The sequence below is a fragment of the Aptenodytes patagonicus genome, chromosome 5, assembly GCF_965638725.1.
Source record: "Aptenodytes patagonicus chromosome 5, bAptPat1.pri.cur, whole genome shotgun sequence".
Classification (NCBI taxonomy): Eukaryota; Metazoa; Chordata; class Aves; order Sphenisciformes; family Spheniscidae; genus Aptenodytes; species Aptenodytes patagonicus.
The window spans coordinates 76,942,650-76,970,329 of NC_134953.1; the positions used below are offsets into that span (position 1 = coordinate 76,942,650).

The window sequence follows — 27,680 nt, forward strand, 5'->3', positions numbered from 1 at the left end:
TTTTGACATCCGACACTGAGGAAAAGGCTTCGGAGAGTTGAGTCTGCTCCCGGGGCAGCGCGAGGAGCTGCTGTTGGCTTCACCAGGGTCAGGCTGTGCAGTCTGCAGAGCGTTTCTACTTTTCTTTGAGCTTTTTTCTTCGTATATGTTTCTGTAGCCAGACACATAGCTCTGTGTGTACAGATGACAGATGTGTTTGTGTTGCTTTAGAGGTGGAACAGTGTGTAGAATTACATTTTGCCAGATGAATGTGAAATGCTAAAGTAGACTTTCACACACTTAGCTCCAACAAAACACCTTTTAAAAGTTGTTCCAATGTACAGAATACCATTTTCCATGTCAAAATCTTAAGTGCATATTGTACTGCTGAAAGTAAGGTACTTAAAATGAGAAAACAGGATATACTGAAAGTCAAATTCACTGTACCAGGAAAAGAGAGGGAAACTCTGTTCCTTCCCCTATTACCGATAGTAACACTTTTTTTTTCTTTTCTGTATTTTAGAGCCTGAACCAGTTCAATTTTCCCAAGTGACAGTTTGCTCTCCATGATGTAAGCCTGCTAAGGATTTTTTGCACGTAAGCTTTGAAGAAAGTACTTCTTAAATCTCTAAGTACTGTGCCTGTAGCATGACACTTGTCACCTTTTTATTTATCTTTAGAAGTGAGCAACAATTTTCAAAAGGTGCACTACGATTATAAGGACAGCTTTGACAAGCCCAGAGGAAAAATGATACTGGTGTAATGCTTTGGGGGTTTTGGAAGACCGTAGCGTACAAACTGTCATGAAGCCAACTTAATATAACTGTTTCCTTCATACTCTAAGGAATCACAAGGGACTTCACTGCTAGCATACAGGAAATAAAGTCTGTTGTGCTAGAACAAGACTTTGTTTCTTACAATTTAGAAAACTACACAAAGTTTCCTTACAGGAAATGTTACAATTCATACACATTCCCATATTTATTTGTAGACAAAAATTGCCATTCACACAGCAGGAAAACTAGATGAAAACAGAGACAGCATAGACTTAAGGCCATTATGGGGTATTGGTGAACAGACCTACATGATGGCAATAAATACAACTACATAAAAATGTACTTAAATGTAGAGACATCTTTATTGGTGTCTCCTTTTCCAGTACCAGCCTAAATTCTTAACAGGAATCCTTGAAAATAAATTGCTACATGAATGCATTTCTTCAGTGAGGAGCTTGCAGAGTTTATTTTAGGTAAAGCCTGTCTTCTGTTGTTACACTATTCGACCAAGATATACTGACTTGGGATATTTTTTCTTTAGATCAGGCCACTGAACAATGAAGTAATCTGAAAAGTGGTAAAGAATCTTTCCAGACAAGGATAAAGTTTCCACGCGGCAGATGCTCTCTACATACACAATGATTGCTCTCTTTATTCCTAGAAGCCCAAGAAGAAGAGCAGATATACAGACAGGGACACATGTTCCTGGTCCATTGCACAGTATCTAAAAGAGATGAAACATTTTACAAAAGTAAAACATGAGTTTTTTCATATGGTAAAGAATTAAAAGTCTGTATATTCGTATAACATTACAGTTTAAAAAAAATTATTTCCAAAGGTATTTTAAAAAACAGAAGAGGCAAGTGAATATGAAAAAATAAAAGGGGGGGGGATGGGGCAAACAAAAGACATTATTTCAAAGTAGCTGCCAAAAAAGATCATCTTTCTTTACACGTCAAGGAGGAGGACAAGAGCTCTGAGACGGCATAGTTAATTTCTGTGAAGGAAGCAGAATTCCTTGACTCATGGGTATATAACTAAAAGAGCTTCCAATCTCAGTCACAGCTTTGTGTTGTATCAATCATGAGATTTGTGCACAGATTAAGGCATAATAAAGCCAAAGAAGTTTAATTAGGATTACTAAACCTGGGATCCAGTTATAAACCTCCTGAACTTTGGCTTAAGTCAGCAAAACACTTAAGAGTTCAGCAAAAATGTGCTGATGAATTAGGACCTTCATCAGAATCTACTAGCTGATATGCACGACTGGATTTTTTTTTTCTTTTAATAAACACTAGTACATAGAAACAACCATACAGAAGGAAGACGTTTTGGTAAATACATGTCATGTCCTTGTAGCAGAGGATCTCAAATTCACTTATAAATGTTAACAGTAAAAGAAAGTGGTCTTTCAATTTTAGACATTGCTAAACTGAAAAACAGATTGCTTAAAAGTAAAAGGTTTAAACCAGGGTATATTACGCACTCTACTTGGGTATCAAAATTGATTTCAGGCAAGGCATTTCTTACTAAATTTAACTACTACCATGTAATCAGCACTTTTCTGCACAGCTGGGGTTTACGTGGAAATAAAGAGTTCTTTCATAAAATCATGGCCCTATCTGCTATAAACTCACATTTTTTTGTTCCAAGTTCACCAGCTTGTGAAAGATACTATATTGTTGGGGGGGGGGAAAAATATCAAGAGTTTCTGTTTCAGGGCTGTAGCAAACATTTCAGAATGTTTCCTTCCCTGCTTCGTGACAAGATCCCACTGATGAACTGGCTAACAGCACCTTGCCTCAGTTAAAAGCAGCAGCAGCTTTGGTACTACTGAGTTCCAAACTCTCTCACCTATACTTTCCTTTGCCTTTAAGATGGCCCCAGAAATCTAGCTTGGGGATGCAACGACTGTAATGCAGTGTTTTCTCATCAGAATCAACAGAATGTAATACGGTATGCAAAATTACTCCAATTTTATGGTTGATCTTAACTGAACTATTTATTCATGCAAGACTTGCTGACATTTTCTGGAAGACCCTTACAAGCAACATGCTGTATACTGTTTTAATCTTGAAATTTTAGGGTATCAACAGCCACAAATACTTGTACAAGAAAACTGCAACAGTGTAATTCTTTTATATTTGCAGTTATAGAGCTAAGAAGCAAAGAGGCTGAACGCATTGAATTTGCATACTAGATTTTGGAAATCAGGGTAAGATACTATGGTTTCAAACCTCCTGCTGAACCTGATTTCAGGTGAATCCGTGTTGGGACTTTAAAACCTACTCTACAGTCTGCTGAGAATGATGATCTGTTTTTTACACATTTGGCTTGGCAAGCAAGGACATAAACCAACCACACATGCTGCCTTTTAGCACTTCAAAGAAACTTTCCCATACCTGTGAACTAAACCAGGCATTTTGCCCTCTTTCTTGACAAGTTTGATTAATTTGCACTGGTGTTGACTGTGCTACTTGGTACATGGCTACTAATATCAAAATTAAGGCATTTTTAGGTATCTCTGTTCATAATAACATTTGTTACTGTAGTGTAAACAGGCATAGGAAACAACTTGGACTGTTCTCCTGTGTTTGCAGGCAAAACCCACCAGGGTCCCTGCTGCAGAATCTGGTCTGTTTCAGACAAGTGCCTAAGAAGCACCAAAACAGTCCAAAGAAGTGATTCACTACTTTTTTTTGTGAGTTGAATATTCAGTCTGACTACTAATTTCAGATTCAAAATTCAGCTGTAAGCGAACAGATAAAAATGTGCACCACTGCTCAACAGAAACTCCACTTTGGCTTTCCTTTAGTAGAGCTACCTGGAATACAAGTACTGTCTCATCTTCGTTGCTCCCCAAGCCCTTTTTCTGTTGCATTACAGTCCTCTCCCCTGTCCTTTCCTCAGTGTCTTCCATTTCGATGTTTCTCTGTACTCTACCCAGCCCTCTGAGACGTCTCCCACCCATCCTTCTTCCCTGGTTTTCTTTGTGATCTCTGGTATTCGTCTCCCTCTGCATCCCTATTCCCAGGCGCCCTCCCACCTGCCTGCCTTCCGGACTCGTACCGGCTCTGCACTCTTTTAGCCTCCGTCTGTTACGAAAGCTCAGCCCAGTTGTCTAAAGCAAGGAGGGAGTTTCACATCGGTCCCTTACTTTCCACAGTCCGACACAAAAAATACCAGTCGCAGGTATGATTTAGGTCAGGTAGACATCCTAACATTCTCCTCAGCCCAGAAGTTGAGATTTGTAGAACAGGTTTTATAAAAAGCTGAATTATTACAATCATGGTCTTTATCAAGCCACTGTGCCATAGGCTTCATCCTACTTCCCCCCTTTATTAAACTTGGCTAGCAGCTCCAGTCGTTGTGGTATTTGGTATTCTTGTGTCTAGTCGCACATACAAAGGTAAATGCTAGAATGAATACCAAACTAAGTGTACTCACAAAAGATCACATAATGAAATCATAGTAAATGGGTCTATTTGTGAATCTATATGTAGCTAAAGGCCACACTGAGTTGCTGTTATTACTTTGCTGAGGTGCAAAACAGAAAAGCAATCATCAGAACTAAAATCATAATAAAATACCTTTACTATATCCAGGTTTTGATATGATTTCCTCAATTTATACCTTCTACCGACTGTTTATAATTTGTAAGCTGCTTCTCAGATGCCCTTTGATTCATGGAAAAGTACTTGCATGCGGGAAAAAGGATCAGGGAAATTACGGACTAGGCATCTCTGAAAAAACATGACCTGATCATAACTCATGTCCTCGGCTCTTTCCCCTTCCACCCATACCAGTTCAAACAAGACAAAGCAGATGCGGCTCTATAGGATCTCTGTATGCAAAATGCCCATAAAATACTCTGACTATTGATGTCAGAATAGGAACTAAGGTGTTCCTATTCTAAAATGCTTGGGTTTAGCAATTGTCCCCTGAAAGAGACTCTAGTATAAACCTGCTGAAGCCAACAGACAAATAGATCCCTATCTGAATTTGAGGTCGTGATCTGTAAGTCAGAACTATTAATCAATCTTTCTGATCGTTAAAAATTAACCTTCAGTTAACCTTCAGTGTGTGTCTAGAGACATGTCATACCTAGAACTGGTGCAGTTGCTCACGTGTTGGAATGGCAATTCTCCTCCAAAAATCTGGTCTGACCAGTCCTACTTACTCCCTCTCACACCCTCAGCAGGAAGGGAGACCAGCATCCCCACTGCCTGGAATCCAACATCATACACTCATCAAGGGATACAGGGGAAACTTCTGAGAAAACAAGTGTGCACATTATAAAGAAGAGGAACCGTGTGGAATCTATAAGCTAGAAATGCTGCTGTTCAGCTCCTGCCAGCATACGAACTTGTTGATGGTGAAAAGGAACTGAATCATCTGCAGCCTTCCTTAAACATGTAAGAGAAGATAAGCTGTCCTACCAGTGAATTTCAAAACACTGTTCAAAAGTAAATTTTGGAGAATGACCGATGTCTTCCACCTTGAAAAGACCAAAGCTTTTGTTCTTCCCCTCCAGCAGAATACAAGTATCTCTCAGGGAATCCAGGGGCAGTCATTAGCATGCTGTGGAGAAGAAGCAGGCATCTGTTGGGCAAGAAGGGACCAGGGCCTCTACAAGGTCAACCAGCTATTCAGGGTAAGTGTTCCCCAATATCTATTTACTTTAGCTACAAGGCTGCCTGTAGAATATTTGTGTTGCACGAGATATGCCTCTGAAGATCTCTAGTTTATTTGGTTCAGCCTTCCTTGGTGAGGCAGCAGAAAGGGGGAAAGAAGGGGCAAAAGACAATTTTTGTGTCACCTTTGTGACCTCTTGAGCTGCAACTGCCCAAGGACTTTCTTGGTCACTGGGCTATCCGACTTTGCTGCCAACAAGCTGTAAGGGATCGTTCCAGAAGCCAGTGCTGCAGGTCTCTTTATATCATTTACCTTTGCCTCTAATGCAAAGAAATGACCAGCTAACTGTTAATGGCTCTCTGGCTGCCTGGCTTCACAGCTAGGCCTATAAACTAAATCCTACATACTAAAATCCTCTACCAATTCAATGTAACCAGACTTTTAAACAGTACAATAAACTAATCAATCTGTATATTAATGGAGGTTCAAAAGTAAAGGATCAGAATACAACATTTATACATAGCAACTCTCTCTATAAAGCTAATTTCATATTAATCACTTTCATATAAAAATGGAACAGTTCTTGCCTTTCTGTTTCAGATATTTTCTATAGCAGTTGAAAGAAAACAAGCTAAGCCAGCAGTCTGGCACTCTGGGAACACTGGCACATGGCACCACTGCTGATAAAAGCTGCTTTAGAGTTGGTGAATGCAGCACTGTAGCAGAGTGACATTTACCAGCTAAAACACTGAAAGCGTAGCTCACAGCTTCACTGGGATTAAATGTCAGGCCGCTAGTTAGAACAAAAATGAATGAAGCAGAAAACTTGCAGTTTTTCTCATAAATATGTAAACATACATTTACTGTGTATCTTTAATGAACAAGTATTTGAGTACTGCTTATGTTCCCAAATCACAACAATCAAAGGGAGGGCAACAAAAACTTAGTAGAAAGTGGAAAACTAATGTGAGATTTGCTTTGTGTAAGAAACTGTCAACACCTGCTGTTCTCCTTAATGACTTCCACAGAGATTGGCCTTTGCCACCTGGACAAGAGCAGAAAAACTGCCCAGCTTTCTGGGGTTGGGCAGGCTCGTGGTGTGGGAATGCTGATTGCTGCTGCAGGGTGATGTGCAGATGTGAACTGAAGACTCTGCTGCTCGCCAGCTACGGAGCTACCTCCTGGAGTATGTTTAGGCCATCGCTCAGGCCTCCTTAGTCCTGGTAATGCTCCCTTCCCCACAGTGCTAAACAAACGGAGAAGGGAATAGATGGTGGTGATAGAGAACTACTAAAAGAGGCAAAGGCAAGTGGAATGATACAAAACTGGATTAATTGCGTGATCTCTGTATATCTATGCAAGTAAACAGACCTACTTTTTAACAATGCAGGAAACAACCAGGTCTTTCCTGCTTCTCAGGAACAAGTGTGGGCCTAAAGGCAGTAATTTATTAATAACTGTATTTTGTTTGTGTTTTTGCTGGGCTGCTAAAACTCAGCTTTTGTTGATAAATACTTCATTTCAATGGCTATTTAACATTTGGGAACAAAAACTAACTGTTCAGCCTGTTAAGATATGAAAGCCCAGAAGATATCTCTGAGGTTTGTCAGAAAAGCCAAGGAAATTTGAATAGCTGTTCCTGATATTTTAAGGAAGGCAAGGGAAAAGGAAAGGGAAAGGGGATAAAAAAAAAAAAGAAAGCATGGAAGAGAGGAAAAGAAGTTAGCACAGAAGAAAAAGGAGTTTTAAAACATGACCATACTGCCATACTCTCGTAGAAGAGACTTAAGAAAAAAAGCTTGCCTGTTTGCAAATAAAGCTTTGTTTAAAAAACAAAAAACCCCAAAACAAATCCCTTCATTTCTCTATCAAGAAAAAGGAGGAGCATAAACCGATCTCACTCAGCTCTGATGAACAACTTAGACCATCTACAGATCTGACAAAACTCCTCAGCCAAAGGTATTTTTAGCAGAAAGTTCCTCGGTTTGGACCAAGTTTGACAAGTTTCCACCTTGCTAGGCAAAGCGAATTCCAGCTTTGGAATGAGTTTTCAAAGGTCAGCAAGGAAATGCACCAATTAGAGAAAGCAGCTAAAGGGATTCTAATCTGTGCATTATATATTTTTATTTTCATTGCATGTTCTTAGCTGATGACAGATGCCCAGATGTTGTGTTGTTGGTAGCTGGACTTACATAACGAAAAAAAAAGTGCCATAGCAAGTTACAATACATGGAAACCTTACAAAAATGAGCTTTAAGAAATTCCAGAAACAATGGCAGACAAAAATAATAAACCTTTCACAAAGGTAGCAGAAGTAACAATAAACACAATTCAATGATATACAAATACAGAAAACTAACAGGGTGCAGAAGACACTGTCTCGACATAAAGAAAGTCTCCTTCACAGAACTACAAACCTAACTGTAGAATAACCTGAAGGATCTTTCAGAAACAAGGGAAATGGAGCAGAGAATGATTCCAGTGGCAGGGAACCTGAACAGTCACATTTAGTGAAAGCTGAGTAGAGGTCTGTGGACACTGAAAGGAAAACTAGAAGAAAAACCATAACAACATACTCATTTTTATGTCAGGGCTAGTTTTGGACTCCTGCATTCATCAGGTAGTAGCTACGGCTTTTGACATTTCAGGAGTTCATTGCCTTTTATGATTTCAATGTAATAACGAATGTTTTTGTGTGTGTTTTGTTTTGCTGGGGGGAGGTTGTTTGTGGCACAAGAAGAGAGAATCTGCAATGAATTCATCTGTATTCTGCTATGTAAATTACATCTCATGAACTCATCAGCCCTTGCTTGTTTTTAGTATTATCTTACTGTTTCGAAAACTTCACACTAGTGCCCTGTAAGGTGAAGTATCCAGCTGAACATTTTTTCCCTTCACCTCCAGAAGAACTGAGTGCTACCTACAAAGGCAGCTGTAATCTGGCTTCTCGGTCTCGGCTGTTCCCATTTCCTGCCCTGTGATTCCCAAGGACTCGGTTCAGCTGGCTGCTCAGTGCATCCTGAACAGCCCCCAAGTCTGTGGGAAACACAAGTGCAAGCATTACAGCCCTGCAGTTGTGGGACCTGCTCTCTTAATATTGGAGATGCTCTGGGTTGGACTAGATGACCTTTAGTGGTCCCTTCCAACCCCAACTGTTCTGTGTTTCTATGATTCTACGAAAAGCATCAGTGAACAAATATCTCAAATTTTAACTGTAAATATATTTACCTTACAAGCTCATGACCAAGATGCGAGCCTGGAGAGTCAAGAAACCAGGGTTGTACTCACAGTCCCGCTGTGGACTCACCACAGGATTTGGGGCACAGTACTTACTTTCTCTCACACCAGTATTTTCTACTGTAACACCAGGAAAACAATAATTTAGTCCTCACAGAGGATGCATCAAGATTCCTGTATATCCTTCTCAGTGAAGATCTCCAGGTATGGAGAGGATTGGTTTTATTAGCATGCATTTTGATTCAGTAGCATACTCTGAGAATAAGATAAAATGTACGTGCTATTTTCTTTTGAATAGAATTATTTTTTTAATATATCCAGGCTATATCCATTGAGAATGAATTTCTGCTAGTAACTTTGATGGCAACTTAACCCTGGATGGCAAACCGAGAAAAATTGTTACTTTTTTCATAAATGAGTAACTCTAAAAGCTTTCAAGAGATACATTGTTCGTCTACATGGAGGTAATGCAGTTATGATAGAAATAAGATCTCTTCTAGGGAATATAAATCTATTTGGTAATCAGAAAAACAAGAGAAATCTGAGAATTTAAGAGAGAAAGGCATTTCTCCTTAGCTCAAATACTTAAGCATGTGGGAGGGAGTGTCCTTGTTAAAGCTTCTGCTAGTCTAGCTCTTTAGCATGTCTGAAAATTCAAGTTTTGAACCTCGAGGAAAACTAGCTTAGAATTTTTAATATTTTTTTAAGGTTTAAAAAGAGCGGAAACCTTTTCCAACAACTCCTCATTATTGCTATTGGTGGGGAGAAAGAAGAATTTCAGGTTCTGTTTGAACAATGTAAGGGTCATTAAACTACGTACTGGCTTATTCTTTTTGAACAGTGAAGATTTTATCCAGTTCACTGCCTCCACAACCTGAAAACAAAACCAGCTAAAATTGCACACCCTACCTGCTGTTTGAACATACCTGCGGAATGCGGGCTAGGACAAAAAAATCTAGATGTGTAGTCTGATGTAAATCAGGTAATTAAGGTAGAATTGAATTATACCTGGGTACACTTTCATCTTCTGTTCTCTAAATCACTTGAATCATCAGGGGTGCAAAAAGATAGTTATAGTGTTCTACAGCAACAGCTTGTGCCCAGGCTGGTCAGCACCTACGGCTTGTAGCATTGCCGTGAAAACCTTTCTAGTCCGCTTCTGCGCATCTTGTTGGTATGGTTCCTGTTGTTGTTACCATACAACACACACAGTAGGTGAGGTGCTCTTCAAAACAAGCAGAGACATGTGTGGTCCTACAGGCAGGTTACCTAACTAGGATAAAGAAGACCAGTGAATGCCAGAATGGGGAAGAGGGAAGTGGAAGAGCAAGGGCTTAAATTAGCACACTGTGCAGTTGGGTTTCTAATGTGCACTACTCTTTTTCTGAGTATTATTTTCATCACAGAATGAAATATATTGGGAAGTATCACTAACTCCCTCGTTTCCCCAGCTCTCACTTTATAAAAGCCTGGGGAGAGGGAGGCAAAAATCCTACCTAGTGCATTTTTCTATGGGAGAAAAGGAGAGGTTCCACAAAAACACTAGGAACTAGATTTAACAACAGGATTTAATTTTAACAGCACTAGGCATTGTCACTTCTGCCTTCTAGGCACTTAGTGGCCTGACCCAGAGTTACCGGGCCAGTGTCCTCAGGGGCAAGAGACAAAAGGGAAGGGGCCCAGCTGATGTGATTTGGATCAGCATCCACATGCAAAGTAGTGAGGGAAGCTCCTAGTTTCTGGATCTCAGCAGAGCTCAGGAGTTTGGCTACGCATATGGCTATTGGACACTGTAAAGACTTAAACAGCTCACGTCTGTTTCTGGGTATGCCTGGGGGATTTACTGATGAAAAGAAAGATAACTATTAAGAGCCCCAGAAGTTAGGCAACAGCTTAGTGAGGGAAGTGTGAGAATCTAAATTTGGACGCATGAAGAAACATACAAGCTTGACTTTTCTTTTTTTGATGAAGCTAACCTTAGGCACCCTACTTAACTGCCCCTGTATTTCAGGTGAAAGGTGGCAGGTCTGTCATTGGGATGCATCCATACATATGATGCTTCTGCAGGTATGTGGAAGCAGAATGGGACATGTGAGCTCAGCATACTCCCCAGCCTAGCTGACAAGTGTAAGATGAGAAACATAGAACCAATCAATTGAAAATAATAATAAATGGCAGGTGTGAAAGTGGTACTAATACTCAAGTCTGTTGGAATGTTAGTGTTGGTTATGAAAACATTAAATTAACACCCAGACTGTCAGTGGGACCAACCAAGCATTGTGATCTCTGCCAGAAGTTTGTGTCAAGAAATAGTGGCACCAGTGAGTCTTGTGAGAAACTGTGGGAGATGGATAGAAGGTTGGTTAAAAAAGAACAAGATTACCAAGACAGATGCAGGCTGGAGAATAAACTAACTCCCTACCTACATTACCATGGAGTGGGTCTGTGGTTTATTGCTGCTGATAAATTAGTAGGAAGTAAAGGAAATTTGACTTCATGTGGATGAGTAAGTTGGTCGTAAAACAATTCAGTAAAAGGCTTTTGCCAAGTAAATGAAATGGTAGTTAACGAACTACATCTGAAGCTACAAACACTAGGTACTAGCTGTCTTTCAGCAAGCTGCTGTTGTTCTAAGTGGCATCTTGGTTGAGCCTGAACCTGACTAAAGTCTCTTGGTCAGAGCACCATGAGAAATACCATCTAACCGTTTAGAGCCTATTTAAAAATAAGGGCTTATCTCATCTCCTGATATCAAAAAGTACTGCTTATTATAGTAGCCTGCCTCTACTCAAAAGGAAAGGAGAAATTAAATCCAAAGACTGTTAAATATAATCATACATATTACTAACAGTGGCCTAAAATGAGCCTTTAATTGCAAATCTCAATGTGTCTTTCGTTGGTCAAGCATTCATTTAACTAGAACTTGAAAGCGGTATTTTAGGTTAGCTAAACCTGATATTTTATATGTATATAAACATCTTTGAGACTGCTGCCTAATCACTGCAGTTGGTATAGCAAGAATCCGCATCAAATACCTGCCTGAAATGTCTTTACAATGCAAATCCTAGAGGTGTTAGCAACCCGTATCTGCATACCAGTGGCCTGGGTCAGTGGTCAGATTTAGCGAGACTGTTTACTTGAAACCATGCTTTATAACAAACGTGGAAGTGTGACCAGGGTGTTCATTAAGTTCATAATGAACCTGATAGCTGATGAGTTAAGACTGATCCGTCTTTAGTTTAAACTCTGCTTAAATCTAAACTAAGATCTTGGTTCATCTCTACTGCTACTTCTATCCTCCCTCTGAAATGTAGTGTCTATAGGCACGTCTAACTGGCAGTCACAGAAAGAGCAGAGCTAGCTTTAAACTAGCTGATTTGAATAGCTTTAGACATTTATCTTTGCTCAGCAGAGGGTAATTCTACACTGTGGCTGCAGGGTAGCTGTACACAGCACACAAGGTAGAGGAGGGGTGAATGAGACTCATATTTCCATCAACAGTGAGAAGTTAAACACAAATTTGGATGGCTTAACTTGTTTTCTTTTTAGACTATACAATTTGTATCACTGACGCTCTTAATCCGATGTTCTAACTCTTGCCTATTTTGACTGTTTTGATCCCAGAAGAGCAATAGTAGATCAGACATACTGTAAAAACAATCTGGTCCAAAAGAATTATAAATAGCGGGGAAAGATTCAGTGTACAGAAGAATGCACAAGATAGCCTTAATACTGCATTATACAAAGTTCACTTGTTATGAAGTGAATACAGAAAAAATGCCACCATCCAGATTTTGTAGCTTTCCACAAAGTTCTAATAAGAACCGTGATATAAGGGAAAATAACTTATTATTCATCATAGCGATTTGTTAAAGTGCTATGAACTGAAGACATTTTGGGCAGGGCACAAAGAATAGAGAATCTTAGCTAAACGAAATAACGATCTCCCTTCATATAGCTTACTGTGTGAACACTTCTGTAACAACTCTAGAAGCTTGTTGTAGTGAATTTAACCAGTCGGGGGACCAGGCATGTGTGATGGGATGTGCAGTCATAACAGAATCGGCAGACTGCTAGAAGCATAATCAGCTGTGCAGGTTTTGGGCTTCTAGAAAGAAGTTTAAAACGGAGGGACCCATTCAGCTGACAGCTGGTGGGGAGGGAGACGGCAGAGCTTGTTGTACTTGCTGTGCAAATGTAAACTTCTTACTACAGACTTCCCACGGGAAGGAGGCCCTAATGTGGAAGGACTGCCTTCTTTGCCTGATTTAACCCAGGCTTTTCCAAATAGCAGTGATCTGAAAATACCTCTTTATCTCTGGCTTTGTGGAGCACCGAGGCAGTAGGAAATGCTGAGAAGTGTCCCCAGAAAAGCAAAACAACTCTGGTCCTAAGGGTCCAGGATGCACAATCCACTAACGAATGGAGCTTTACACAGCATTTCTGCACAATTCTAGGTGAAATTTAATTACATTAAAGGAGAGCGAATCGCTGACCCAATGACATAGCCCATCTATGGCTGAAAACAAGGACTGGATGCAATCTCTGTAGAGCTCTCTGCTGTGTGGTACATGCATATCCTTTGTTTTCAGTTTGAATTTCAGGTATGCCAGGATGACTGGAATAATCATGACCTAGCCAAAGGGCTAGATCACCTGAAGACCTGGTTTCAGGGTTGGCAAATCGGCCTGGAGACAACAAGGAAAATAGTTCTGTAAGCAGCAAGATAACTGAAGACTGGTTTCCTCTGAACCTGTACCTACTGACTGACTGACTGACTTCAAGCATATCATAGGAAGGCTGTAACATTAGTTTGTTCCTTCTTGGACATCAAATAATCTACGCAAGTTTCAGTAATTTTGTCTATCTTTGGCAAAAATCTCTGTGCAGCTTGTCTAATTTTCTGTAACTGTCTAAGAAGGATTTGCATCTTTCCCTAGATGGTAGATCTTCTAACATCTTATTCTGGTTTTACGTTTCTTCTCAGCCTTTCTCTCAATGAAGGCAATAAAAGTCTCTCTTCTCTGACCAGCTGCCTGTTTTCATGGTAGGAATTTCCAGTCTTTGAGGCTATGACTGCATGTTAAATCTGGCTGCAACTGATGAATGGTTTTAAAAGCTTTTCTGGGGGAAGGCAGGTGTAGTCAGAGTGTGCTGGTACACGCCTTGCTTTCCTGGAATTTTAGGCCTCTGCATAGGAAGCCTATCTAAGGTTGACATGTTGTAAAAACTGCCCAGCATAGATGTGCCTGCAGAACACTCTGACGCCTATATTTCTAGAATTCTTGGCTACAGGAACACAAGCCAATCATCGCTTCTGACATCTTAATTTTGTTACTTGGTTTAATATCTCTAAAGAGACTTAACTTTGCAGAGTGCAGATGTTCATAACTCAGAAATGGGCCTCCTAGGGATGATCTCAAACTGAACAAGTAAGCTAACTTTTACATTTCTTAAACACTCTGGGGGCCTGTTTCAAGTGTGGGTCAAGTCCTGCAAGACAGCAAAGGTCTCCGAGAAGTTATTCAGTTCTTTCTGAACTCACTATCTTGAAGAAGGGTTAGATGGAGCTGCTTTCTCATGCAAAGTAAACTAAGAAGCTTTGCCAGAAAAGATCAGTGTGAGATACAAAGGGGACACAGTGCTCGTGTAAATAAGCACATATAAAGTAACTCCTGTGCAGCTAGGTTTGCTGTTTCCCCTTTACAGCTATTTTGGCTCCACAGATATGCTAGTTATGCCAACCTAAGCCTATCTGCTCCAAATCTTGCCTTTGTGCACCTAATGGTCTCAGGCTCCCTTTGCAGTACTTCTCTTGTCCTGCATTCCTTGAAAACTGCAACATTTCTGCTTTTGTCTAGCTTTTGGGTGTCTGGAGAAGACTTCAGTCATTCCTTCAAACATGCACACATTTCTTACAAGCCTAAAAGCGAGTGTAAGGATTTGGGGATCACTCACACATACAAATGACTTAGAAGCAATTCAAAGTTGTCTTTCCCTCCCCCAGTTGAACAAAAACAGTTGCCTAGGCTGAAAATGTACAGTACCCGTAAGCTCTACTGTTTAAAAATATGAAGCTCTCAGCATGATGTAATACTGTGCTTGTTTCTAAACCCGGGTGTTGATTTCCATGCCAAAAGTTATAGATGAGTCCTGTAAACGCCAGCATTTGTCCCACCCTTTCTGGTTCTTTAAACTACTAAGCATTATATTTTGTCAAGAGTAGGGAGAGTTGGAATTCACCACGAACGTTTTTTTCTAAAGGCAATTAAATATTACCAGTTGCTTCACATACCACACAGAATCTTTTCACTGGCATTTTAATCCCTGAATCACTCTCCTTTGATAAGTGTTTTAAAATCTTCACAGCTCTCCGACTTACTGTATTTTACAGAATTCTTAAACTAAGATACGCATACAAGTAGTAGTATGCAAGCAACTTCCAAGTGGTATAAGATTTGACATAACACCAGAGATACTTCTGCCAGTGACAGTACCAGCTGCTGTTGTGGTTGATGATGGTACCTGGCAAAAAAATATTTGGGAACTCCCTCCCTTCCAGCCCTTCTCTAGTCAAGGATAAGGACTCTTTGGATAGCATTTTGAGTCAGTGGTTCCCTTAAACACTACAAAGGGCTTAAAGGCCTTGCTAAAATGTATCCTTAATTTCACAAGGACAAGTGTTTTTCAAAAACATTAGGCTTTTGACAGCTTATCACAGTTTATCAACTCCAACACCCTTTCTAATAATTCTACGTGTAAATCCCACTGTCACTTTAAATTCCTCTTGTAAACAACGAGACCATGGAATTAGATTAGTAACTTCCTGCTCTTCTCCTATGATGTGTCCTGTTGACACTGTTGGTAATATATTAAGCTACAGTGAGATTTTCCAGTCAATTTCTTTTGCAATAGTAAGTAAAGTATATACAGTAACCAAAACCAGTGGTGTAGCAAAATGATTCCTAAATATTTGTTACTCACGTTTGCTCTAAGATGTCAGCTTCATGTAAACATCCCTCTACTATTTCCCCACACCCCCCAAATTAAAATCACTGTAAAAAGAATAGTATGCCATCTCCTCCTCCCTCCCATCTCGTTTCCAGAATAGGCTTGAAAAATAAGAACTGCAAAAAGCTACTTCTGTTGTTCTGCACACTAAACTGCTCTGAAAACTCTAGCAAGCAAGTAGCTTTTGACCTGGTAGGAACTGACTGTACTATTGAAGCCAATGAGATCAAATTATTCACAGCAGCTTCTCTAAATGTTCAAAATATCACAAATATATAAGAGCCTCTTTAGAATTAGCCATACAGTTCACAGTGAGAGTTAAAAAAAGTCTACTTACAAACATCCACTGTGGGTATACATATGCTGCTATTAAATGATGAAAAATATCTTGTAACTGCACAAGTTTTTACAGGTTTCATTAAAATATTTTAAAACCCATAAAATATTCATTTGAAATTCTGCTAAAATAATGCTTTTTTAAAAAACTCAGGTTTGGATAACTGACTCCTTAAGATGACAACAACTCTAGCAAAACGCCAGCTTTAACCAAAATTTCTCTTAAAGAATTGGAGGACTTAAACCTGGGAGTCCCGTGCACTACCTTTGAGTCTTGCATTAACACAAAACTTTATTGATCGGATATCTCTATTTTAGTTCTATAATCTGACAACCCTGAATGCTTCTAACTTGATTAAGTGTGTGGAATATTTTTAAGTAAATGTTGTAATCAGCATGAGAGTGCAGTTTTGTGAACAGCTTGAAGAAGTTACTAAAGTGCCCAGGAGTTGCCACTTCAGCAGTGATGTTTTTTGTCATTAGATGAGATAATTAACGTCAGTCAGCCAAAGACTAAATAAATATGCATGTAACTGAAAAGCCCATGTAAGCACAAGAACTGAATCTGTATATATTTCTGCTGGTCTGAACCTGCCTGTTCCAGACTGGTCAAACCATTTCGGGAACAAGACCAGCCAAGAGGATAACCAGGCTTTCAGGCACAGTTCGTGCTTTGCAATCCTGAAGAGATATTATCAAGAACCTGCAACCTTGTTTGTGCTAGCTCTACCAGCGTTAACAAGGGAGTGACACACTCTATGATCTTCCCTGCAAGCTTTGAGAGGGAAAACTGGTATTTGCTACTCTAGTTCACCAGCAGTGCAACCCGTTCTCTCTTTCTTGGTGTTTTGCTGCTACAACTCTTTCAGCTTTAATTTTACATTCAAAAGTACTTTTCCTGTGAACCGTAAATCTAAGCATATGTATGAGATACAGTCTGCAATGTCTTGATATTCCAAATGCTTTTATGATGCAGATTAGCAAGTTCTCAATAAATTAAAATTTACTTTACCTACCAAATCTGGTTTCAGTTTGTAGGTCAAAGGAAGGGAGTAAAGTATGGAGTACAGGGTTGTTACCACAGAGGAGGTCCAAGATTGTCTAACCTCACGGCTTCTGGGAATGCGATCAAGGGTGAACTGGAAGAGAGCACGATAAGCTGAATTGTTATTTTTCTAAGAATGTTGTTGCTCCTTCTATAGCGTTATTAGATCTGTCAGTGCCAACTTTTTTTTTTTTTTTTTAATCTCGTTTGGAAACGTTTGGGTATGAAACCTTTTCTTAAACGCTTTATTCAGTGTCGTGCTTAGCGCTCCTGGCAGTAAAGTAAAAACGAAATACTAGAACTATATATCTATTTTTTAATCTCTTCTAATTTTAGTTTAAAACATTCCTAACTTAATAGCAGCCTCAACCACAGTATGTTAACGTAGTGCCCCACCTCGTGGTCACCGAGACACAAGTCTAGGTCTGATGAGATAGAATGCAAACACGATGACTCTTCTGTCTCTTGCCTGTTTAAATTCTTCGTGGATTTACACTGCAGAAAATGTGACAACTTTTCTCAGTTAATGTCCAGTGCATGCTATTAAAAATGTAACAGCAAATATCACTATCCTTTAAATGAGTACTCAATGAGTATTCAAAAGATATGCAAGATGCATATTCAAAATGCAAAATATTTGTATAAAGAAACAGAAAAGAACATCTTATCATTAAATAAAAAATAAGCTTAAGAAATAATTTTCTTTGTTCTTTCCCTAGGAAAAAGTAGGGGTTATTCACTGTGTGTAAAAGGTATCAAATTAATAAAACACGGATGTTTTCTGTTTGTCTCGGAACACTGCAAGCAGTTAACAGTAGTTAGGCTTCCTGCACTCATTGCAGATGGCTTTTACCTTGACGCAGAGGAACTACTCCTAAGAACTACGGCTACGTCAGAAGGCAGTCCTGATGCCAATGAAATTTTTGACCGTTTAAATGAAAGACAAACGTAATGGCCGCAGTGCGCTGTTCATTGGCGTTGACGTTGTTTAGATCTGGACAATGGTCACTATCTCGCTTCATATGGGACACCAGACCACTACCACACCGGCAGAACTCATACTGGGAGTGAGAGACTCTAAATATCGTTACAAATACTGAAAATTGCCCAGTTACTTCAGATATACCATTGCTAATTGGCATAGCTTAGCCCTGGTGATCTGTGACCAGGAAAGATTATGTTGCCAATAGCTGTACAGTAACTACAAACCAGTCTTGAATAGCAATAACTGGGGCTTTTTTAATATATAAGGTGGAAAGAATAAAAAACCCACCCCACTTATAAATGCAGAATATTAAGTTAATTTTCTTGACTGAAATTATCCTGTTTCATTGTGATAAGGTTCTTCACTTGCGGTGATGCTGGCAGGCATTAACAGACGTTACGAACTGGTTGTTTTATGTTTTATTTGCAGGTGTTGAAACTCCGATTGCATTAGTCTGACAACAGAATATGGAAAAATAAACATGCCCCCTGCTCCCCATTCAACAGGATTCTGGTTATCGCTACCTCTCTATTTCTTAAAGCTTTGGAAGAGATCAGGTGATAAAAAGAAATGCCATTAAGTGGAGTTTAGACCCTTGCACAGTATTCAGTCCTGCAAGAAATACGTGTACGATAAGGTTGTTTTAGGCAGATCAGGTTTCAGTGGAACTATTCGGGATTCTCCCTTCACTGTAAGAATGCTGTTAAACAATATCTGGCAAAAAAAAGTATGTGATTTTCTTCATCATAAAAACCTGATTTCAGCAAAACTTGGCAGGGACCCCAAACGGTATCAAAGTAGAAATTTACTTGTAGAATTCAAGTAAAGATCAAACTGATTTTATCTGTGCTCTTCAAAAAACAGGCTTGAAACTTTGCACATCAATGTCTATGTCATATGTTAGGACTTCAGCCCACATATCAGTCAACACTTAAATATTAAGCTGAGAAAGAAAACCGGATTTTTTTTGTTTGTTTGTTTAAAAGCCGCTGCCAGATGCTTCTGCAATCCCAGCCTCTCATCTGATGGAGTACTGTTCGTATTCCAGACAAAGGTACCTCCTGCATCTTTTGCTGGAAAACTGCACAGTATGTCTGACACCAGAAACAGACAAGTTGCTCCCCTATCTTCTACGGTGTCATATTGTTGCATTTATTTTCCCTTACGTCTTTAGTGGAGTCAGAAACCTTTTTGTTATTTGAAGATAAATGTTCCAAACTGGCAATTCTATAATGGTTGACTGGGTATTGTGATTTCAAAACCAGTGATGTAGTCCTTTACCTAGTTAATATTGTTGTTTTGCAAGCATGCAAGGAAAAGTAGGTGGAAAATTGCCACTCTTGTGTATTATTATAGTATGCTCAACTGAATATACTGCAATGCTTGCAAAGAAACTGGGTTTACGTAGTTCTTTTTCCTGCTGAGGAACAAGATTTCTTAGCATGATATCTCTCATGAAACATAAAATGGAAAAGAACGTGAGGTCAGATGAGTATTATCTAAAGGTTAATTAATCTGGTTGCGCATCTCGGACGTGACAAATGAGGGTATAAGATCCAGTGAAGAATTCATGTTCTTCAGTCAACAAATCTAAGCTGTCTTTCTCCCGCTTCAGTAGGTCAGCAGGAGCTGAAGCAGGTTCTCTGTGCTGAGCGCAGAAGGTTCCATGAGTAACAGCTCTGGGGGCATCCATGTAGAATAGTTGTGGTTACAGGCTGGGACCAGCAGAGAACAAAGAGGCAGGTGATAGCAGGACCAGAGACTTTTCATAGGAGGCATTTCGGATTTTTTTTTTTTTTTTTTCAGGAGACTTAGTGGGTAGAGGTGCAGCATTTTGCTTCTTGTAAGCAAGATGCTCGTTCTGGCTTCCTTTCCTTCTCCCCAAATACTATAGCTTTTAGAACTGGGCTAGACCACAGATCAAAAAGAGAAATTGGTTATATTTGTGGTTTTTTTACACTGGAATTTGTTAAATGTGTACACTGATTTTCTCTTAGGTCATTATTTTAATCTGTCTTCTGTCCAGTCCTTAGTTCTGGAAAAATTTACTTCCTTGACAAGATGAGGAAGGGAATGACCATGGGTTGAAGCATTCAGACTCTTCCCTTTAATTTATTCAGAGCTGCAAGAACCTACTAACACATGATTTTTAAATGCTTGATGATCTCCAGCATCCCCAGTGCCAAAACACGTACTACTTGAAAGCACACTCTGAAAGCTAGCAAATGTTATAGGCCCGTGACCTTTACTTTCCAAAATTTATCTTCCATTTTCACTCTAAATATTTTTGCTCAGTGGAAAAAGAATGGCCAAAGGAAAATGAGCATCTGTTATCCAGACAGCAAACTCGGATGCAGCCAAAAACGCTCCTCTGGCTTTCAATGTTGAAGGAAAATATAACTACATGATCTGTTAGCAGTTGGAGGGGGTATGAAAGGGAAGCTGCTAAGCAAAACTAAGTGAACTAGTGGAAAACTGCATAATCCTTTAATACTCAAAATATGTATTTTTAAGAAATTTAATAATTTAGGGTTGGACATTTTTTCAGATAAGTGAGTATGACTGCGCGAATGACTAATTACCAAACGATTTCTCTGAACAGGCAATACCTCCGGTCACCTTACTAAACTTCCATCCTTGGTGCACAATGAGAGAAGAGACTGCCACGCTCAATTTTAAACTAAGTCATCCCCACTTGATTCAGCAGCTTGTGGTAGGCAAGGAACCTTCGTCTGCCAAGGTGAAAGTGGGCTAAACAATCTTAAAAATGCCATTCCTAAGTGAGCCTGTCGCTCACCTTAGCAGCAGTTGCTTTACATTAAAAGGGTTTATTCTGAAAATCATTGGTACCGAGTTCTACAATCTTTTGTCCCAGTAGCACTGCTGAAGACAACAGAAATATCAGGAGTGCACCATATGAAATCAATAACACGTAAATAATTAATTTACTGTGTGTTGTACTACTCCCTCAAAAGGACTAAGATTTTTTGTAGTCAGAACATTCATTCTCATTGTACTTACTCCAATTTCTAAATAAAAATATAATCTTTCTACTAATTTCACCAGACATCAGATCATACTTTAAGTCACCAGAAAGTCATACTGCTGTCTGTTAATCATACAGCAAACTAGCTCAAAGCAAGCAAACATTTGATAAAAAGATAAACAGAATATTTTCATGATTTTTAAGAGTTCAGCATTTGCTCAGGTCATCAACCAGAAAACTATCTGACATTAAGAGGTATTGCATACTTTTAAAACGTGTTTAAATTTTAAAATCCCACCAACGCTTAATTTTAAAATCCCACCAAAACACTGTCTAGAAACACACAAAAATAATACAATATCAATTAAGGTTTTCTTAGGTAAAACATTTTTAGATATAACTTCTTTCAAAAAAATACATTATGTCACTGAGGGAAATGCCGAACTAAAAAATAAAAGAAAAAAACCCACCATATTTCTGCCCCAGTATTTTTATAGCTACAAATAACACTTCGATGGCTAGCTGGTTTACAAAATTAAGAGAGATTTATTTTCAGCATGCTTTTCTTGAGCAAGAGATAGACGCCTTTGTACGGTCACTTTCACTACAATTATGTTCCCTTATTGCTTTAAATGTATTAATATGTTAACAGGAGGTAAAGACCATTTTAAGCGAAAGTAAGGAAGGTGGTAGCAAAAACTGGTAGCAAGGATGGCATTTGCTATTTTTAGGTATATTTACTTTGTATTTTCAGTGTCTCTCTAGTCCAGCATTAATTAATAGTGTTTATTTAGTTCACTTTTAGAAATGTAAAAACCAGCATGTACAGAATGGCACCTTTAGCTGAACTTTAATGCAAGTGATTGTCAATACCTAGAAAATCAAAAGCACCTGCTGATCTTAAAAATATCCCTCTAAAGAATCACTTCCAAATTGCCTTGAAATAAATGTCATGTTAAGATCATTTTATCTTGCAAGAGCATATTTAACAAGTTACCTGTGAATTGGAGAATGTTTCAGACCTTTTTTGTTCAAAAGAACGTATTTTAGCTTCACTCATCTTATCTGAGTCTGCAAAAATATAATGTCTAGGAGAGTATGACTCTGACAAACAGCTAAGTAACCTCAGGATTTCTGTGGTGTGCCCACCTGTGAAAACAAAATAAACTGCAGTTAATATATGAAAAATTTTGTAACTTTCAATTTCTTGAGCTGAATCAGTCACTTTTCCTTTTAAAACTTATTAGTACTAATATTATCGGTGACACTCTTCTGAGAGTAGAGGATTCAATTAAAGGATGGTCGAGGCTGTTTAAGTAGAATCATAGAATCATTAAGGTTGGAAGAGACCTCTAAGATCATCGAGTCCAACCGTCGACCCAACACCACCAGGCCCACTAAACCATGTCCCTCAGCGCCTCATCTACACGTCTTTTAAATACTTCCAGGGATGGTGACTCAACCATAACACATAACCACCAGTATTTTGTTACCATACAAAACCATAACACTCAACCACCAGTAACATGAAGACAATTCAGCTCCCAGCGAAGCTGTATTGATGGAAGTTTTTCAGTTAAATGGGGTTGAACCAGGATCACACAGAAGTACGACATTTGTGTTTAGTGTCCCGTACACGATGCAAAAACAAGCGGGCAAACAGTTATACTGTAGTCCCTACTCAAAAGCCATACCGTGGTGCAACGGTCAGAACGAAGCTGGACGGCATCTGGCTCAGAGCCGCGCCATGGAAGCGTACCTCCCAGGGACCCTACCCAGTGTTCAGTCCTACGACCCGCAAGAGCAGCAGGGGCTGCACTCCCCCAGCTCGTAATACCGAAATCAAGCAGGCAGCAATTTCACTCTGCAGCTACGCCAGCGTAAAAGCTGAGCGCTTACAGAAGAAACAGTCCGGCTCCAGCCAAGCGCTTTAACCGCTGCCCTTGAACGGGTGTTGACGACCTTCTAACTGCAAGGTCGCTTTGTTCAGGTAGCTAAATTGGCACTAAACTGGAGAGAAGGGGAGGGTGTACTTATTGTGTTTTTTGACAGCAGGGTTAATTTTTTTTTTTTTTGTCAGTTGAGTTTCCTGAACCAGAGTTACAGGAATACCTGTAACAGTGGGAGAGGGAAGACTGTGTGCGTAGGTAAAGTGGAGCTGGCTCACTTTTTATCGGTTGGGCTGGATCGGCTTAACATCAAACTGCACCCGTAAGTACGTGCATAAGCATTTACTGGATGTGTTACTCTTCACTCTGCAGGAAGCTGCAGACCAAAATAGTAAACTAAATGTATTCCTACTACCTCCCGCTGCCCAGTGTCATCAGCCTCCTAAGAGATCTTTGCTGTAAAAGTCAAGCACTCTTAGCTGGCAAACAGCTGACAAGCAGCGAGAGCTATGCTGCTGCATTAGACACGAGAGTTTGCCGCCTCTCCATAGAATTTCATGCAGTATTTTTCAAACGCGTTTGGAGGGGTTTTCTCGTGAGCGATGGTTTGTTGAAGCTTTCACAAATTCTAATGCAATCATCTGAGTATTCACAGAAGAGCAGGAGATTCCTACTTCAAAAAAGTCTCGAAGAATAGGCTTTAACATTATATGAACCTTAACTGACTTACGAATTATGTCACCTGGTAAGCTTATGTATAGTGAATGTATTTTTTTAATATATACAAACTAGATTCCGAAGGACCGAAGGAAAACAAGCACATTTCCAGCCCTGGTGGAAGCAAAAATGACTTGAAAAATTATAAAACTGCCAGTCAAACTCAGATTGCAGAAAGATCATGGGATTATTACTCAATTAGTCGGTGCGCAAAACCCACAGGGATACTGAGGTGATGAAATCAAAGCTGGCCTGGATTTGTCAACTGCAAATTTTCAAGGCAGACTAATTTTTTTTGGCACACTAATTGCCCTGCAACTTTGGGGAGGTCACAAGGAGTAGCAGATGTGTGTGCGTCCCCTTGGTGTGGGGTGACATGCTTGGACAACAGTACTGCCTCTGACAGACCCACGTGAGGCTCTCGTAAGTAAACCACAGAAACGTGGTTTGGGTAAAATTAGTACAAAATGCATGTACGTAAGGGGCGTACCGATCTTTGGAAAGCTTTGTCCTGAATCGCCATCAATAATTTTCTGTGAGAAGACCAAGCAGCCGCACAGGTCTGTCCTGCATCAGTTTTAGTCGATATATTCGTTAACGGCTTCGATGAAACGCACGTGCCGTCTGAAGGAAAGGTTCAGAAACCGAACTGCCAGACATCGATACGGGCGAAAATGCCCCAAATAAAGACGAAGCTTAACAATTACCCAAATCAAGAAGTAAAAAACCCGAAGACAGGCGGCGGCCTCGAGGGCGCCCGACGCGGACCGGGTGGGGTCCGGGAACAGCCGTGGCGGGCACCCCGGCAGCGGCTCCTGACACACGGCCGCCGGCGGGCGGGCGGCCGGGCCTCCCCTCAGCGCGCTACCCTCGCGCCCGCTACCGCGACTACAACTCCCGGCGTGCACCAGGACACACCGGCGAACGCCGCGTCGGCCCCCCCGCTCCGCGCTGCATGCCGGGAGCTGTAGTTCCCGGTGCCCGCCGCGGGCGCTCTGCGGCGCGACCCGCTCCCGCTGGCGGCAACCCCTACTCACCGGAGCCCGCCACCACCAGGAGCCTGAGGGGAGGTGTCCGCCGCCCGCGGCGCCTCCTCGCCAGGAGCGCCAAGGGGACGAGCAGTAAGGGGAGGAGGAGGAGGAGGGCGGCAGGCAGCGGGAGCTCCATGGCGCGGCCGGAGCTGTCCCGCCGCCTTGCCTAGAAGCGGGCGGTAGCACCTCCCGGCGTACGGCAGCCGGCGTGGCTCAAACCTCCCCGCGTCTCTAGCCGGTGCCCAAGAGCTGTGGTGGCGCCCGGCGAGGGGCCCGCGGTGTAGCGGCTCGGGCCGGGCCAGCGGTGCGAGCGGCGGGCGCTGAGGGGCCGGCGGCGGCTGGGCCATGCCGGGGCAGCGGCGCTGGGTCCGGGGCTGGGCTGGGGCGGGGAGGCGGGGGGGGAACGCTGTCGCCTGTTCTCGGCGCGGGTGGGCGCAGGCCGCCGCCTGAGCGGGGCCGCGCGGTTGCCCTCGGGTGTGCGATGCCTGTTGGCGGTAATAAAGTGTGGGACGCTTCCTACGTGTAAAAAGGCTGGGTGTGCGCTCCCGGACGCCTTTGAGGAGGGCTGCCGCGCCTCCGTGGGAACGGCAGAAACCGGCCTCCAGCGCCCCAGCTACTCCTCGGCCCAGTCCCCGCGGCTCCGAAATACTCCCGCCTCGGAGCTTGACCGGAGGGTGAACAAGGACCGAAGCTTTCACAGCGCTGCGTGCTGAGCCAGTCCTCCGTGCCCCTAGCCTGCCTTTTCTGCAGGGCTTGCCGTCAGCTGACAGGGGATCTAACTGCTTTAATTAATTTGTAAATGGAGAAATACCCGCTGAAGAAGTAGCCGTGTGGCTCCACTGACACGTACAGATTCCTGCAGGGATGTGCAAGCATGCGCAGGCATAATCTTTGTCCAGGTGTGTATGCATATGTGGAACTATACTTTTACATAGCTACAATAACGCAGAAAATGTAGAATATTAATATTTCACTGCCTGTCACGACTCTTGTTTTTACTCATTCTGATACTTTAGCTTTTTATTCCAGTAAGAAGTGTGGAGCAACAGATCAGCACTCTTTTCATCGCTGTCAGCATCCGCTCTTTGTTGCGGAGATTGTGATGATTTAGCCATTGGACTAATCTCAGACGAGATGTGCATTTGCTACAAAGAGTGAGATATTACATTTTATGATTAGGAAACAGTAGAGTTTCTTCACCATTGTCCTTAAATTGTCTGCCAGGGAGCAAGGCCCTCCTCTTGGCCTACGAATGGGGATCAATGAACTCTAGAACTTTTTGGAGTGGGTTTGACACCGTTGCTTTATGGGGTGACTTGTCAAGCGTATGAAACATGACAGCTGCGCACTTGTACCTCAAGTGCACAAACACAATAGATCAAACACGCTGCAACTCTGCATCTGTCTGCCGTGGTTTCTCTGGCTGGTTTTTTCCCTCTTGTTCATTCTGAACAAATTGGACTTTCTATGTCCCTACCAGCCTTGGAAGCTGAACGTCCCTTTCTCGTTTTTAACAAAATCTTGTGCCGGTCATGGATTCCAGTGGCTATTGCATAATTTACAAGTAGAAGATACACTTTCTAGCTACCACTTGCCATCTTCGGATCTGAAGTGAATCTTTCTGATTCGTGTCTCGCAGTTCTACAGACTATCTTTTGTTTTTCTTCACATCAGCGCAACACACAATATTGCAGTTGTTTTAAGCAGAGGCTATTAAAAACAGTGTTACCATGGTAAGGTCTTCCACCCAAATGAGTAACCTCACAAAAAGTATCTCAGTGCTTAATCATTGTTGACACTTGGAAACAACAAGGTTTTAATTAGTAGTTCTGTTGGTGATGCACGAATTTCAAAAATTCATTTTGCTTTCCACTTAATTAGCTACGTAAGACTAATAAGTAGGGACAATAGAGATGCAAGTCTCTAAATTACAGAAGAAAGGAAGAAAGCACCACAGTCCTTTTTTGGAAAATAAACTGCTATGTTAAAACAAGACAGTAACTTCTATAGGCAATTTAAATACTAATTTTATCTGTGGTCATCTTTCCCCTCTTGTGCCTTCTTCAGTGAAAATGATGTCATTGGTGTAGAATGTATCCCAGGTTGCCACAGGGGGTGTAGCTAGCAATCGTTTTATTTAAGGATTTTTTTTTTCCAAGGCTTTTTTATATCTTCCCTTTGCTTTTATTTTTCCTACCATAAGAAGTGTTAAAGAACTGCTTTTTATTAGGCATTTTATTCAGAGAAACAATCCTGGAATCTCAGCAGCAGGGGGTGATATAAAAAACCTCAACTTATTTTCTCCTTTTCATGTTATTTCTTCTGTATGTACGTACTTCCCCTTCTTATATAGAATTCTTCTGTAAGGCTATTTGGTGAAATGAGAAATTGACCTAAAACCAGTGAAGTCGGAAGGGTGTTTTTTTGCTAGGCAGGTCGTTTAAAAACAAGAGGAAAAATAAGAGCGATGCATACAGGGAAATACCTGTTCTTTGGACTGGAAAACTGAGAATCTGACGGTTCCTTGGACGCAAAGCAAAGATCCTGACTGTCAAGGAGTCTAAAAAGCTAACCAGTGAGTTTGCCTCAAAAACTCCTAGAACAAGCGCTGGAAGTCTTCTTACTCATTGGGAATTCTGCTTGAATAAGGAATATAGCTTTCAAGTAGTATCCGCAGCAGATTGCAAGGCTTGAGGGAAGAGTCAGAGTTTGGTGAGACTGGTTAAAATAACTATTTAAAGATTGAAGCAACAGTCTGCAACCTAGTTGCCATAAAGTTTTACAGATTTTTTTTTTTTTCCTTTGTGAAAATTGAGTAGAGCCCGTGAAGATCCCATTTGCAGTATAACACTGCTTACTACGCCTTTTCTCAGTAGGACACAGGTCTGTGTGTTTTTTCATCGTGGCAACTCCCTGCTCACTTGGTACAGACAATGTTCTGGACCAGGGAGACTTCAGTCCAAGAACTGTAAGAGTCATGGAGCAAGCAGGTTGCTCTCTACTCATCCAACTGCGCTGCGTGCTTGGTGATCGATTCCCATCTGTCAGGTGCC

The 27,680-nt window shown here is 41.0% G+C and overlaps 1 protein-coding gene across 2 annotated transcripts; it reads right to left on the reverse strand.

Moving 5' to 3' along the window:
• Positions 1-1,098: 1,098 nt before the first annotated feature.
• Positions 1,099-24,812, reverse strand: ALG14 (ALG14 UDP-N-acetylglucosaminyltransferase subunit). 2 transcript variants are annotated; one of them, XM_076337786.1, is made up of 4 exons: positions 24,634-24,812; positions 21,988-22,139; positions 16,991-17,113; positions 1,099-1,479 (listed from the first exon to the last, which is right to left on the reverse strand). In XM_076337786.1, the coding sequence occupies exons 1-4, from the start codon at positions 24,761-24,763 to the stop codon at positions 1,249-1,251; spliced, it is 636 nt and encodes a 211-aa protein (XP_076193901.1). In that variant the 5' UTR covers positions 24,764-24,812; the 3' UTR covers positions 1,099-1,248. The 2 variants fall into 2 exon arrangements, with proteins under 2 accessions (XP_076193901.1, XP_076193902.1); XM_076337787.1 differs by having other exon boundaries at positions 16,987-17,113.
• Positions 24,813-27,680: the final 2,868 nt, after the last annotated feature.

Bases quoted from the DNA above. Each gene is read 5' to 3' on its own strand.
- ALG14 (XM_076337786.1), bottom strand. From the start codon at position 24,763: ATGGAGCTCCCGCTGCCTGCCGCCCTCCTCCTCCTCCTCCCCTTACTG. The intron at 17,114-21,987 runs GTAACTTGTTAA...GCTCTCTTCCAG, and splicing joins AAACATTCTCCAATTCACAG to TTCACCCTTGATCGCATTCC. The intron at 1,480-16,990 runs GTAGGTAAAGTA...CATCTCTTTTAG, and splicing joins ACAAACTGAAACCAGATTTG to ATACTGTGCAATGGACCAGG.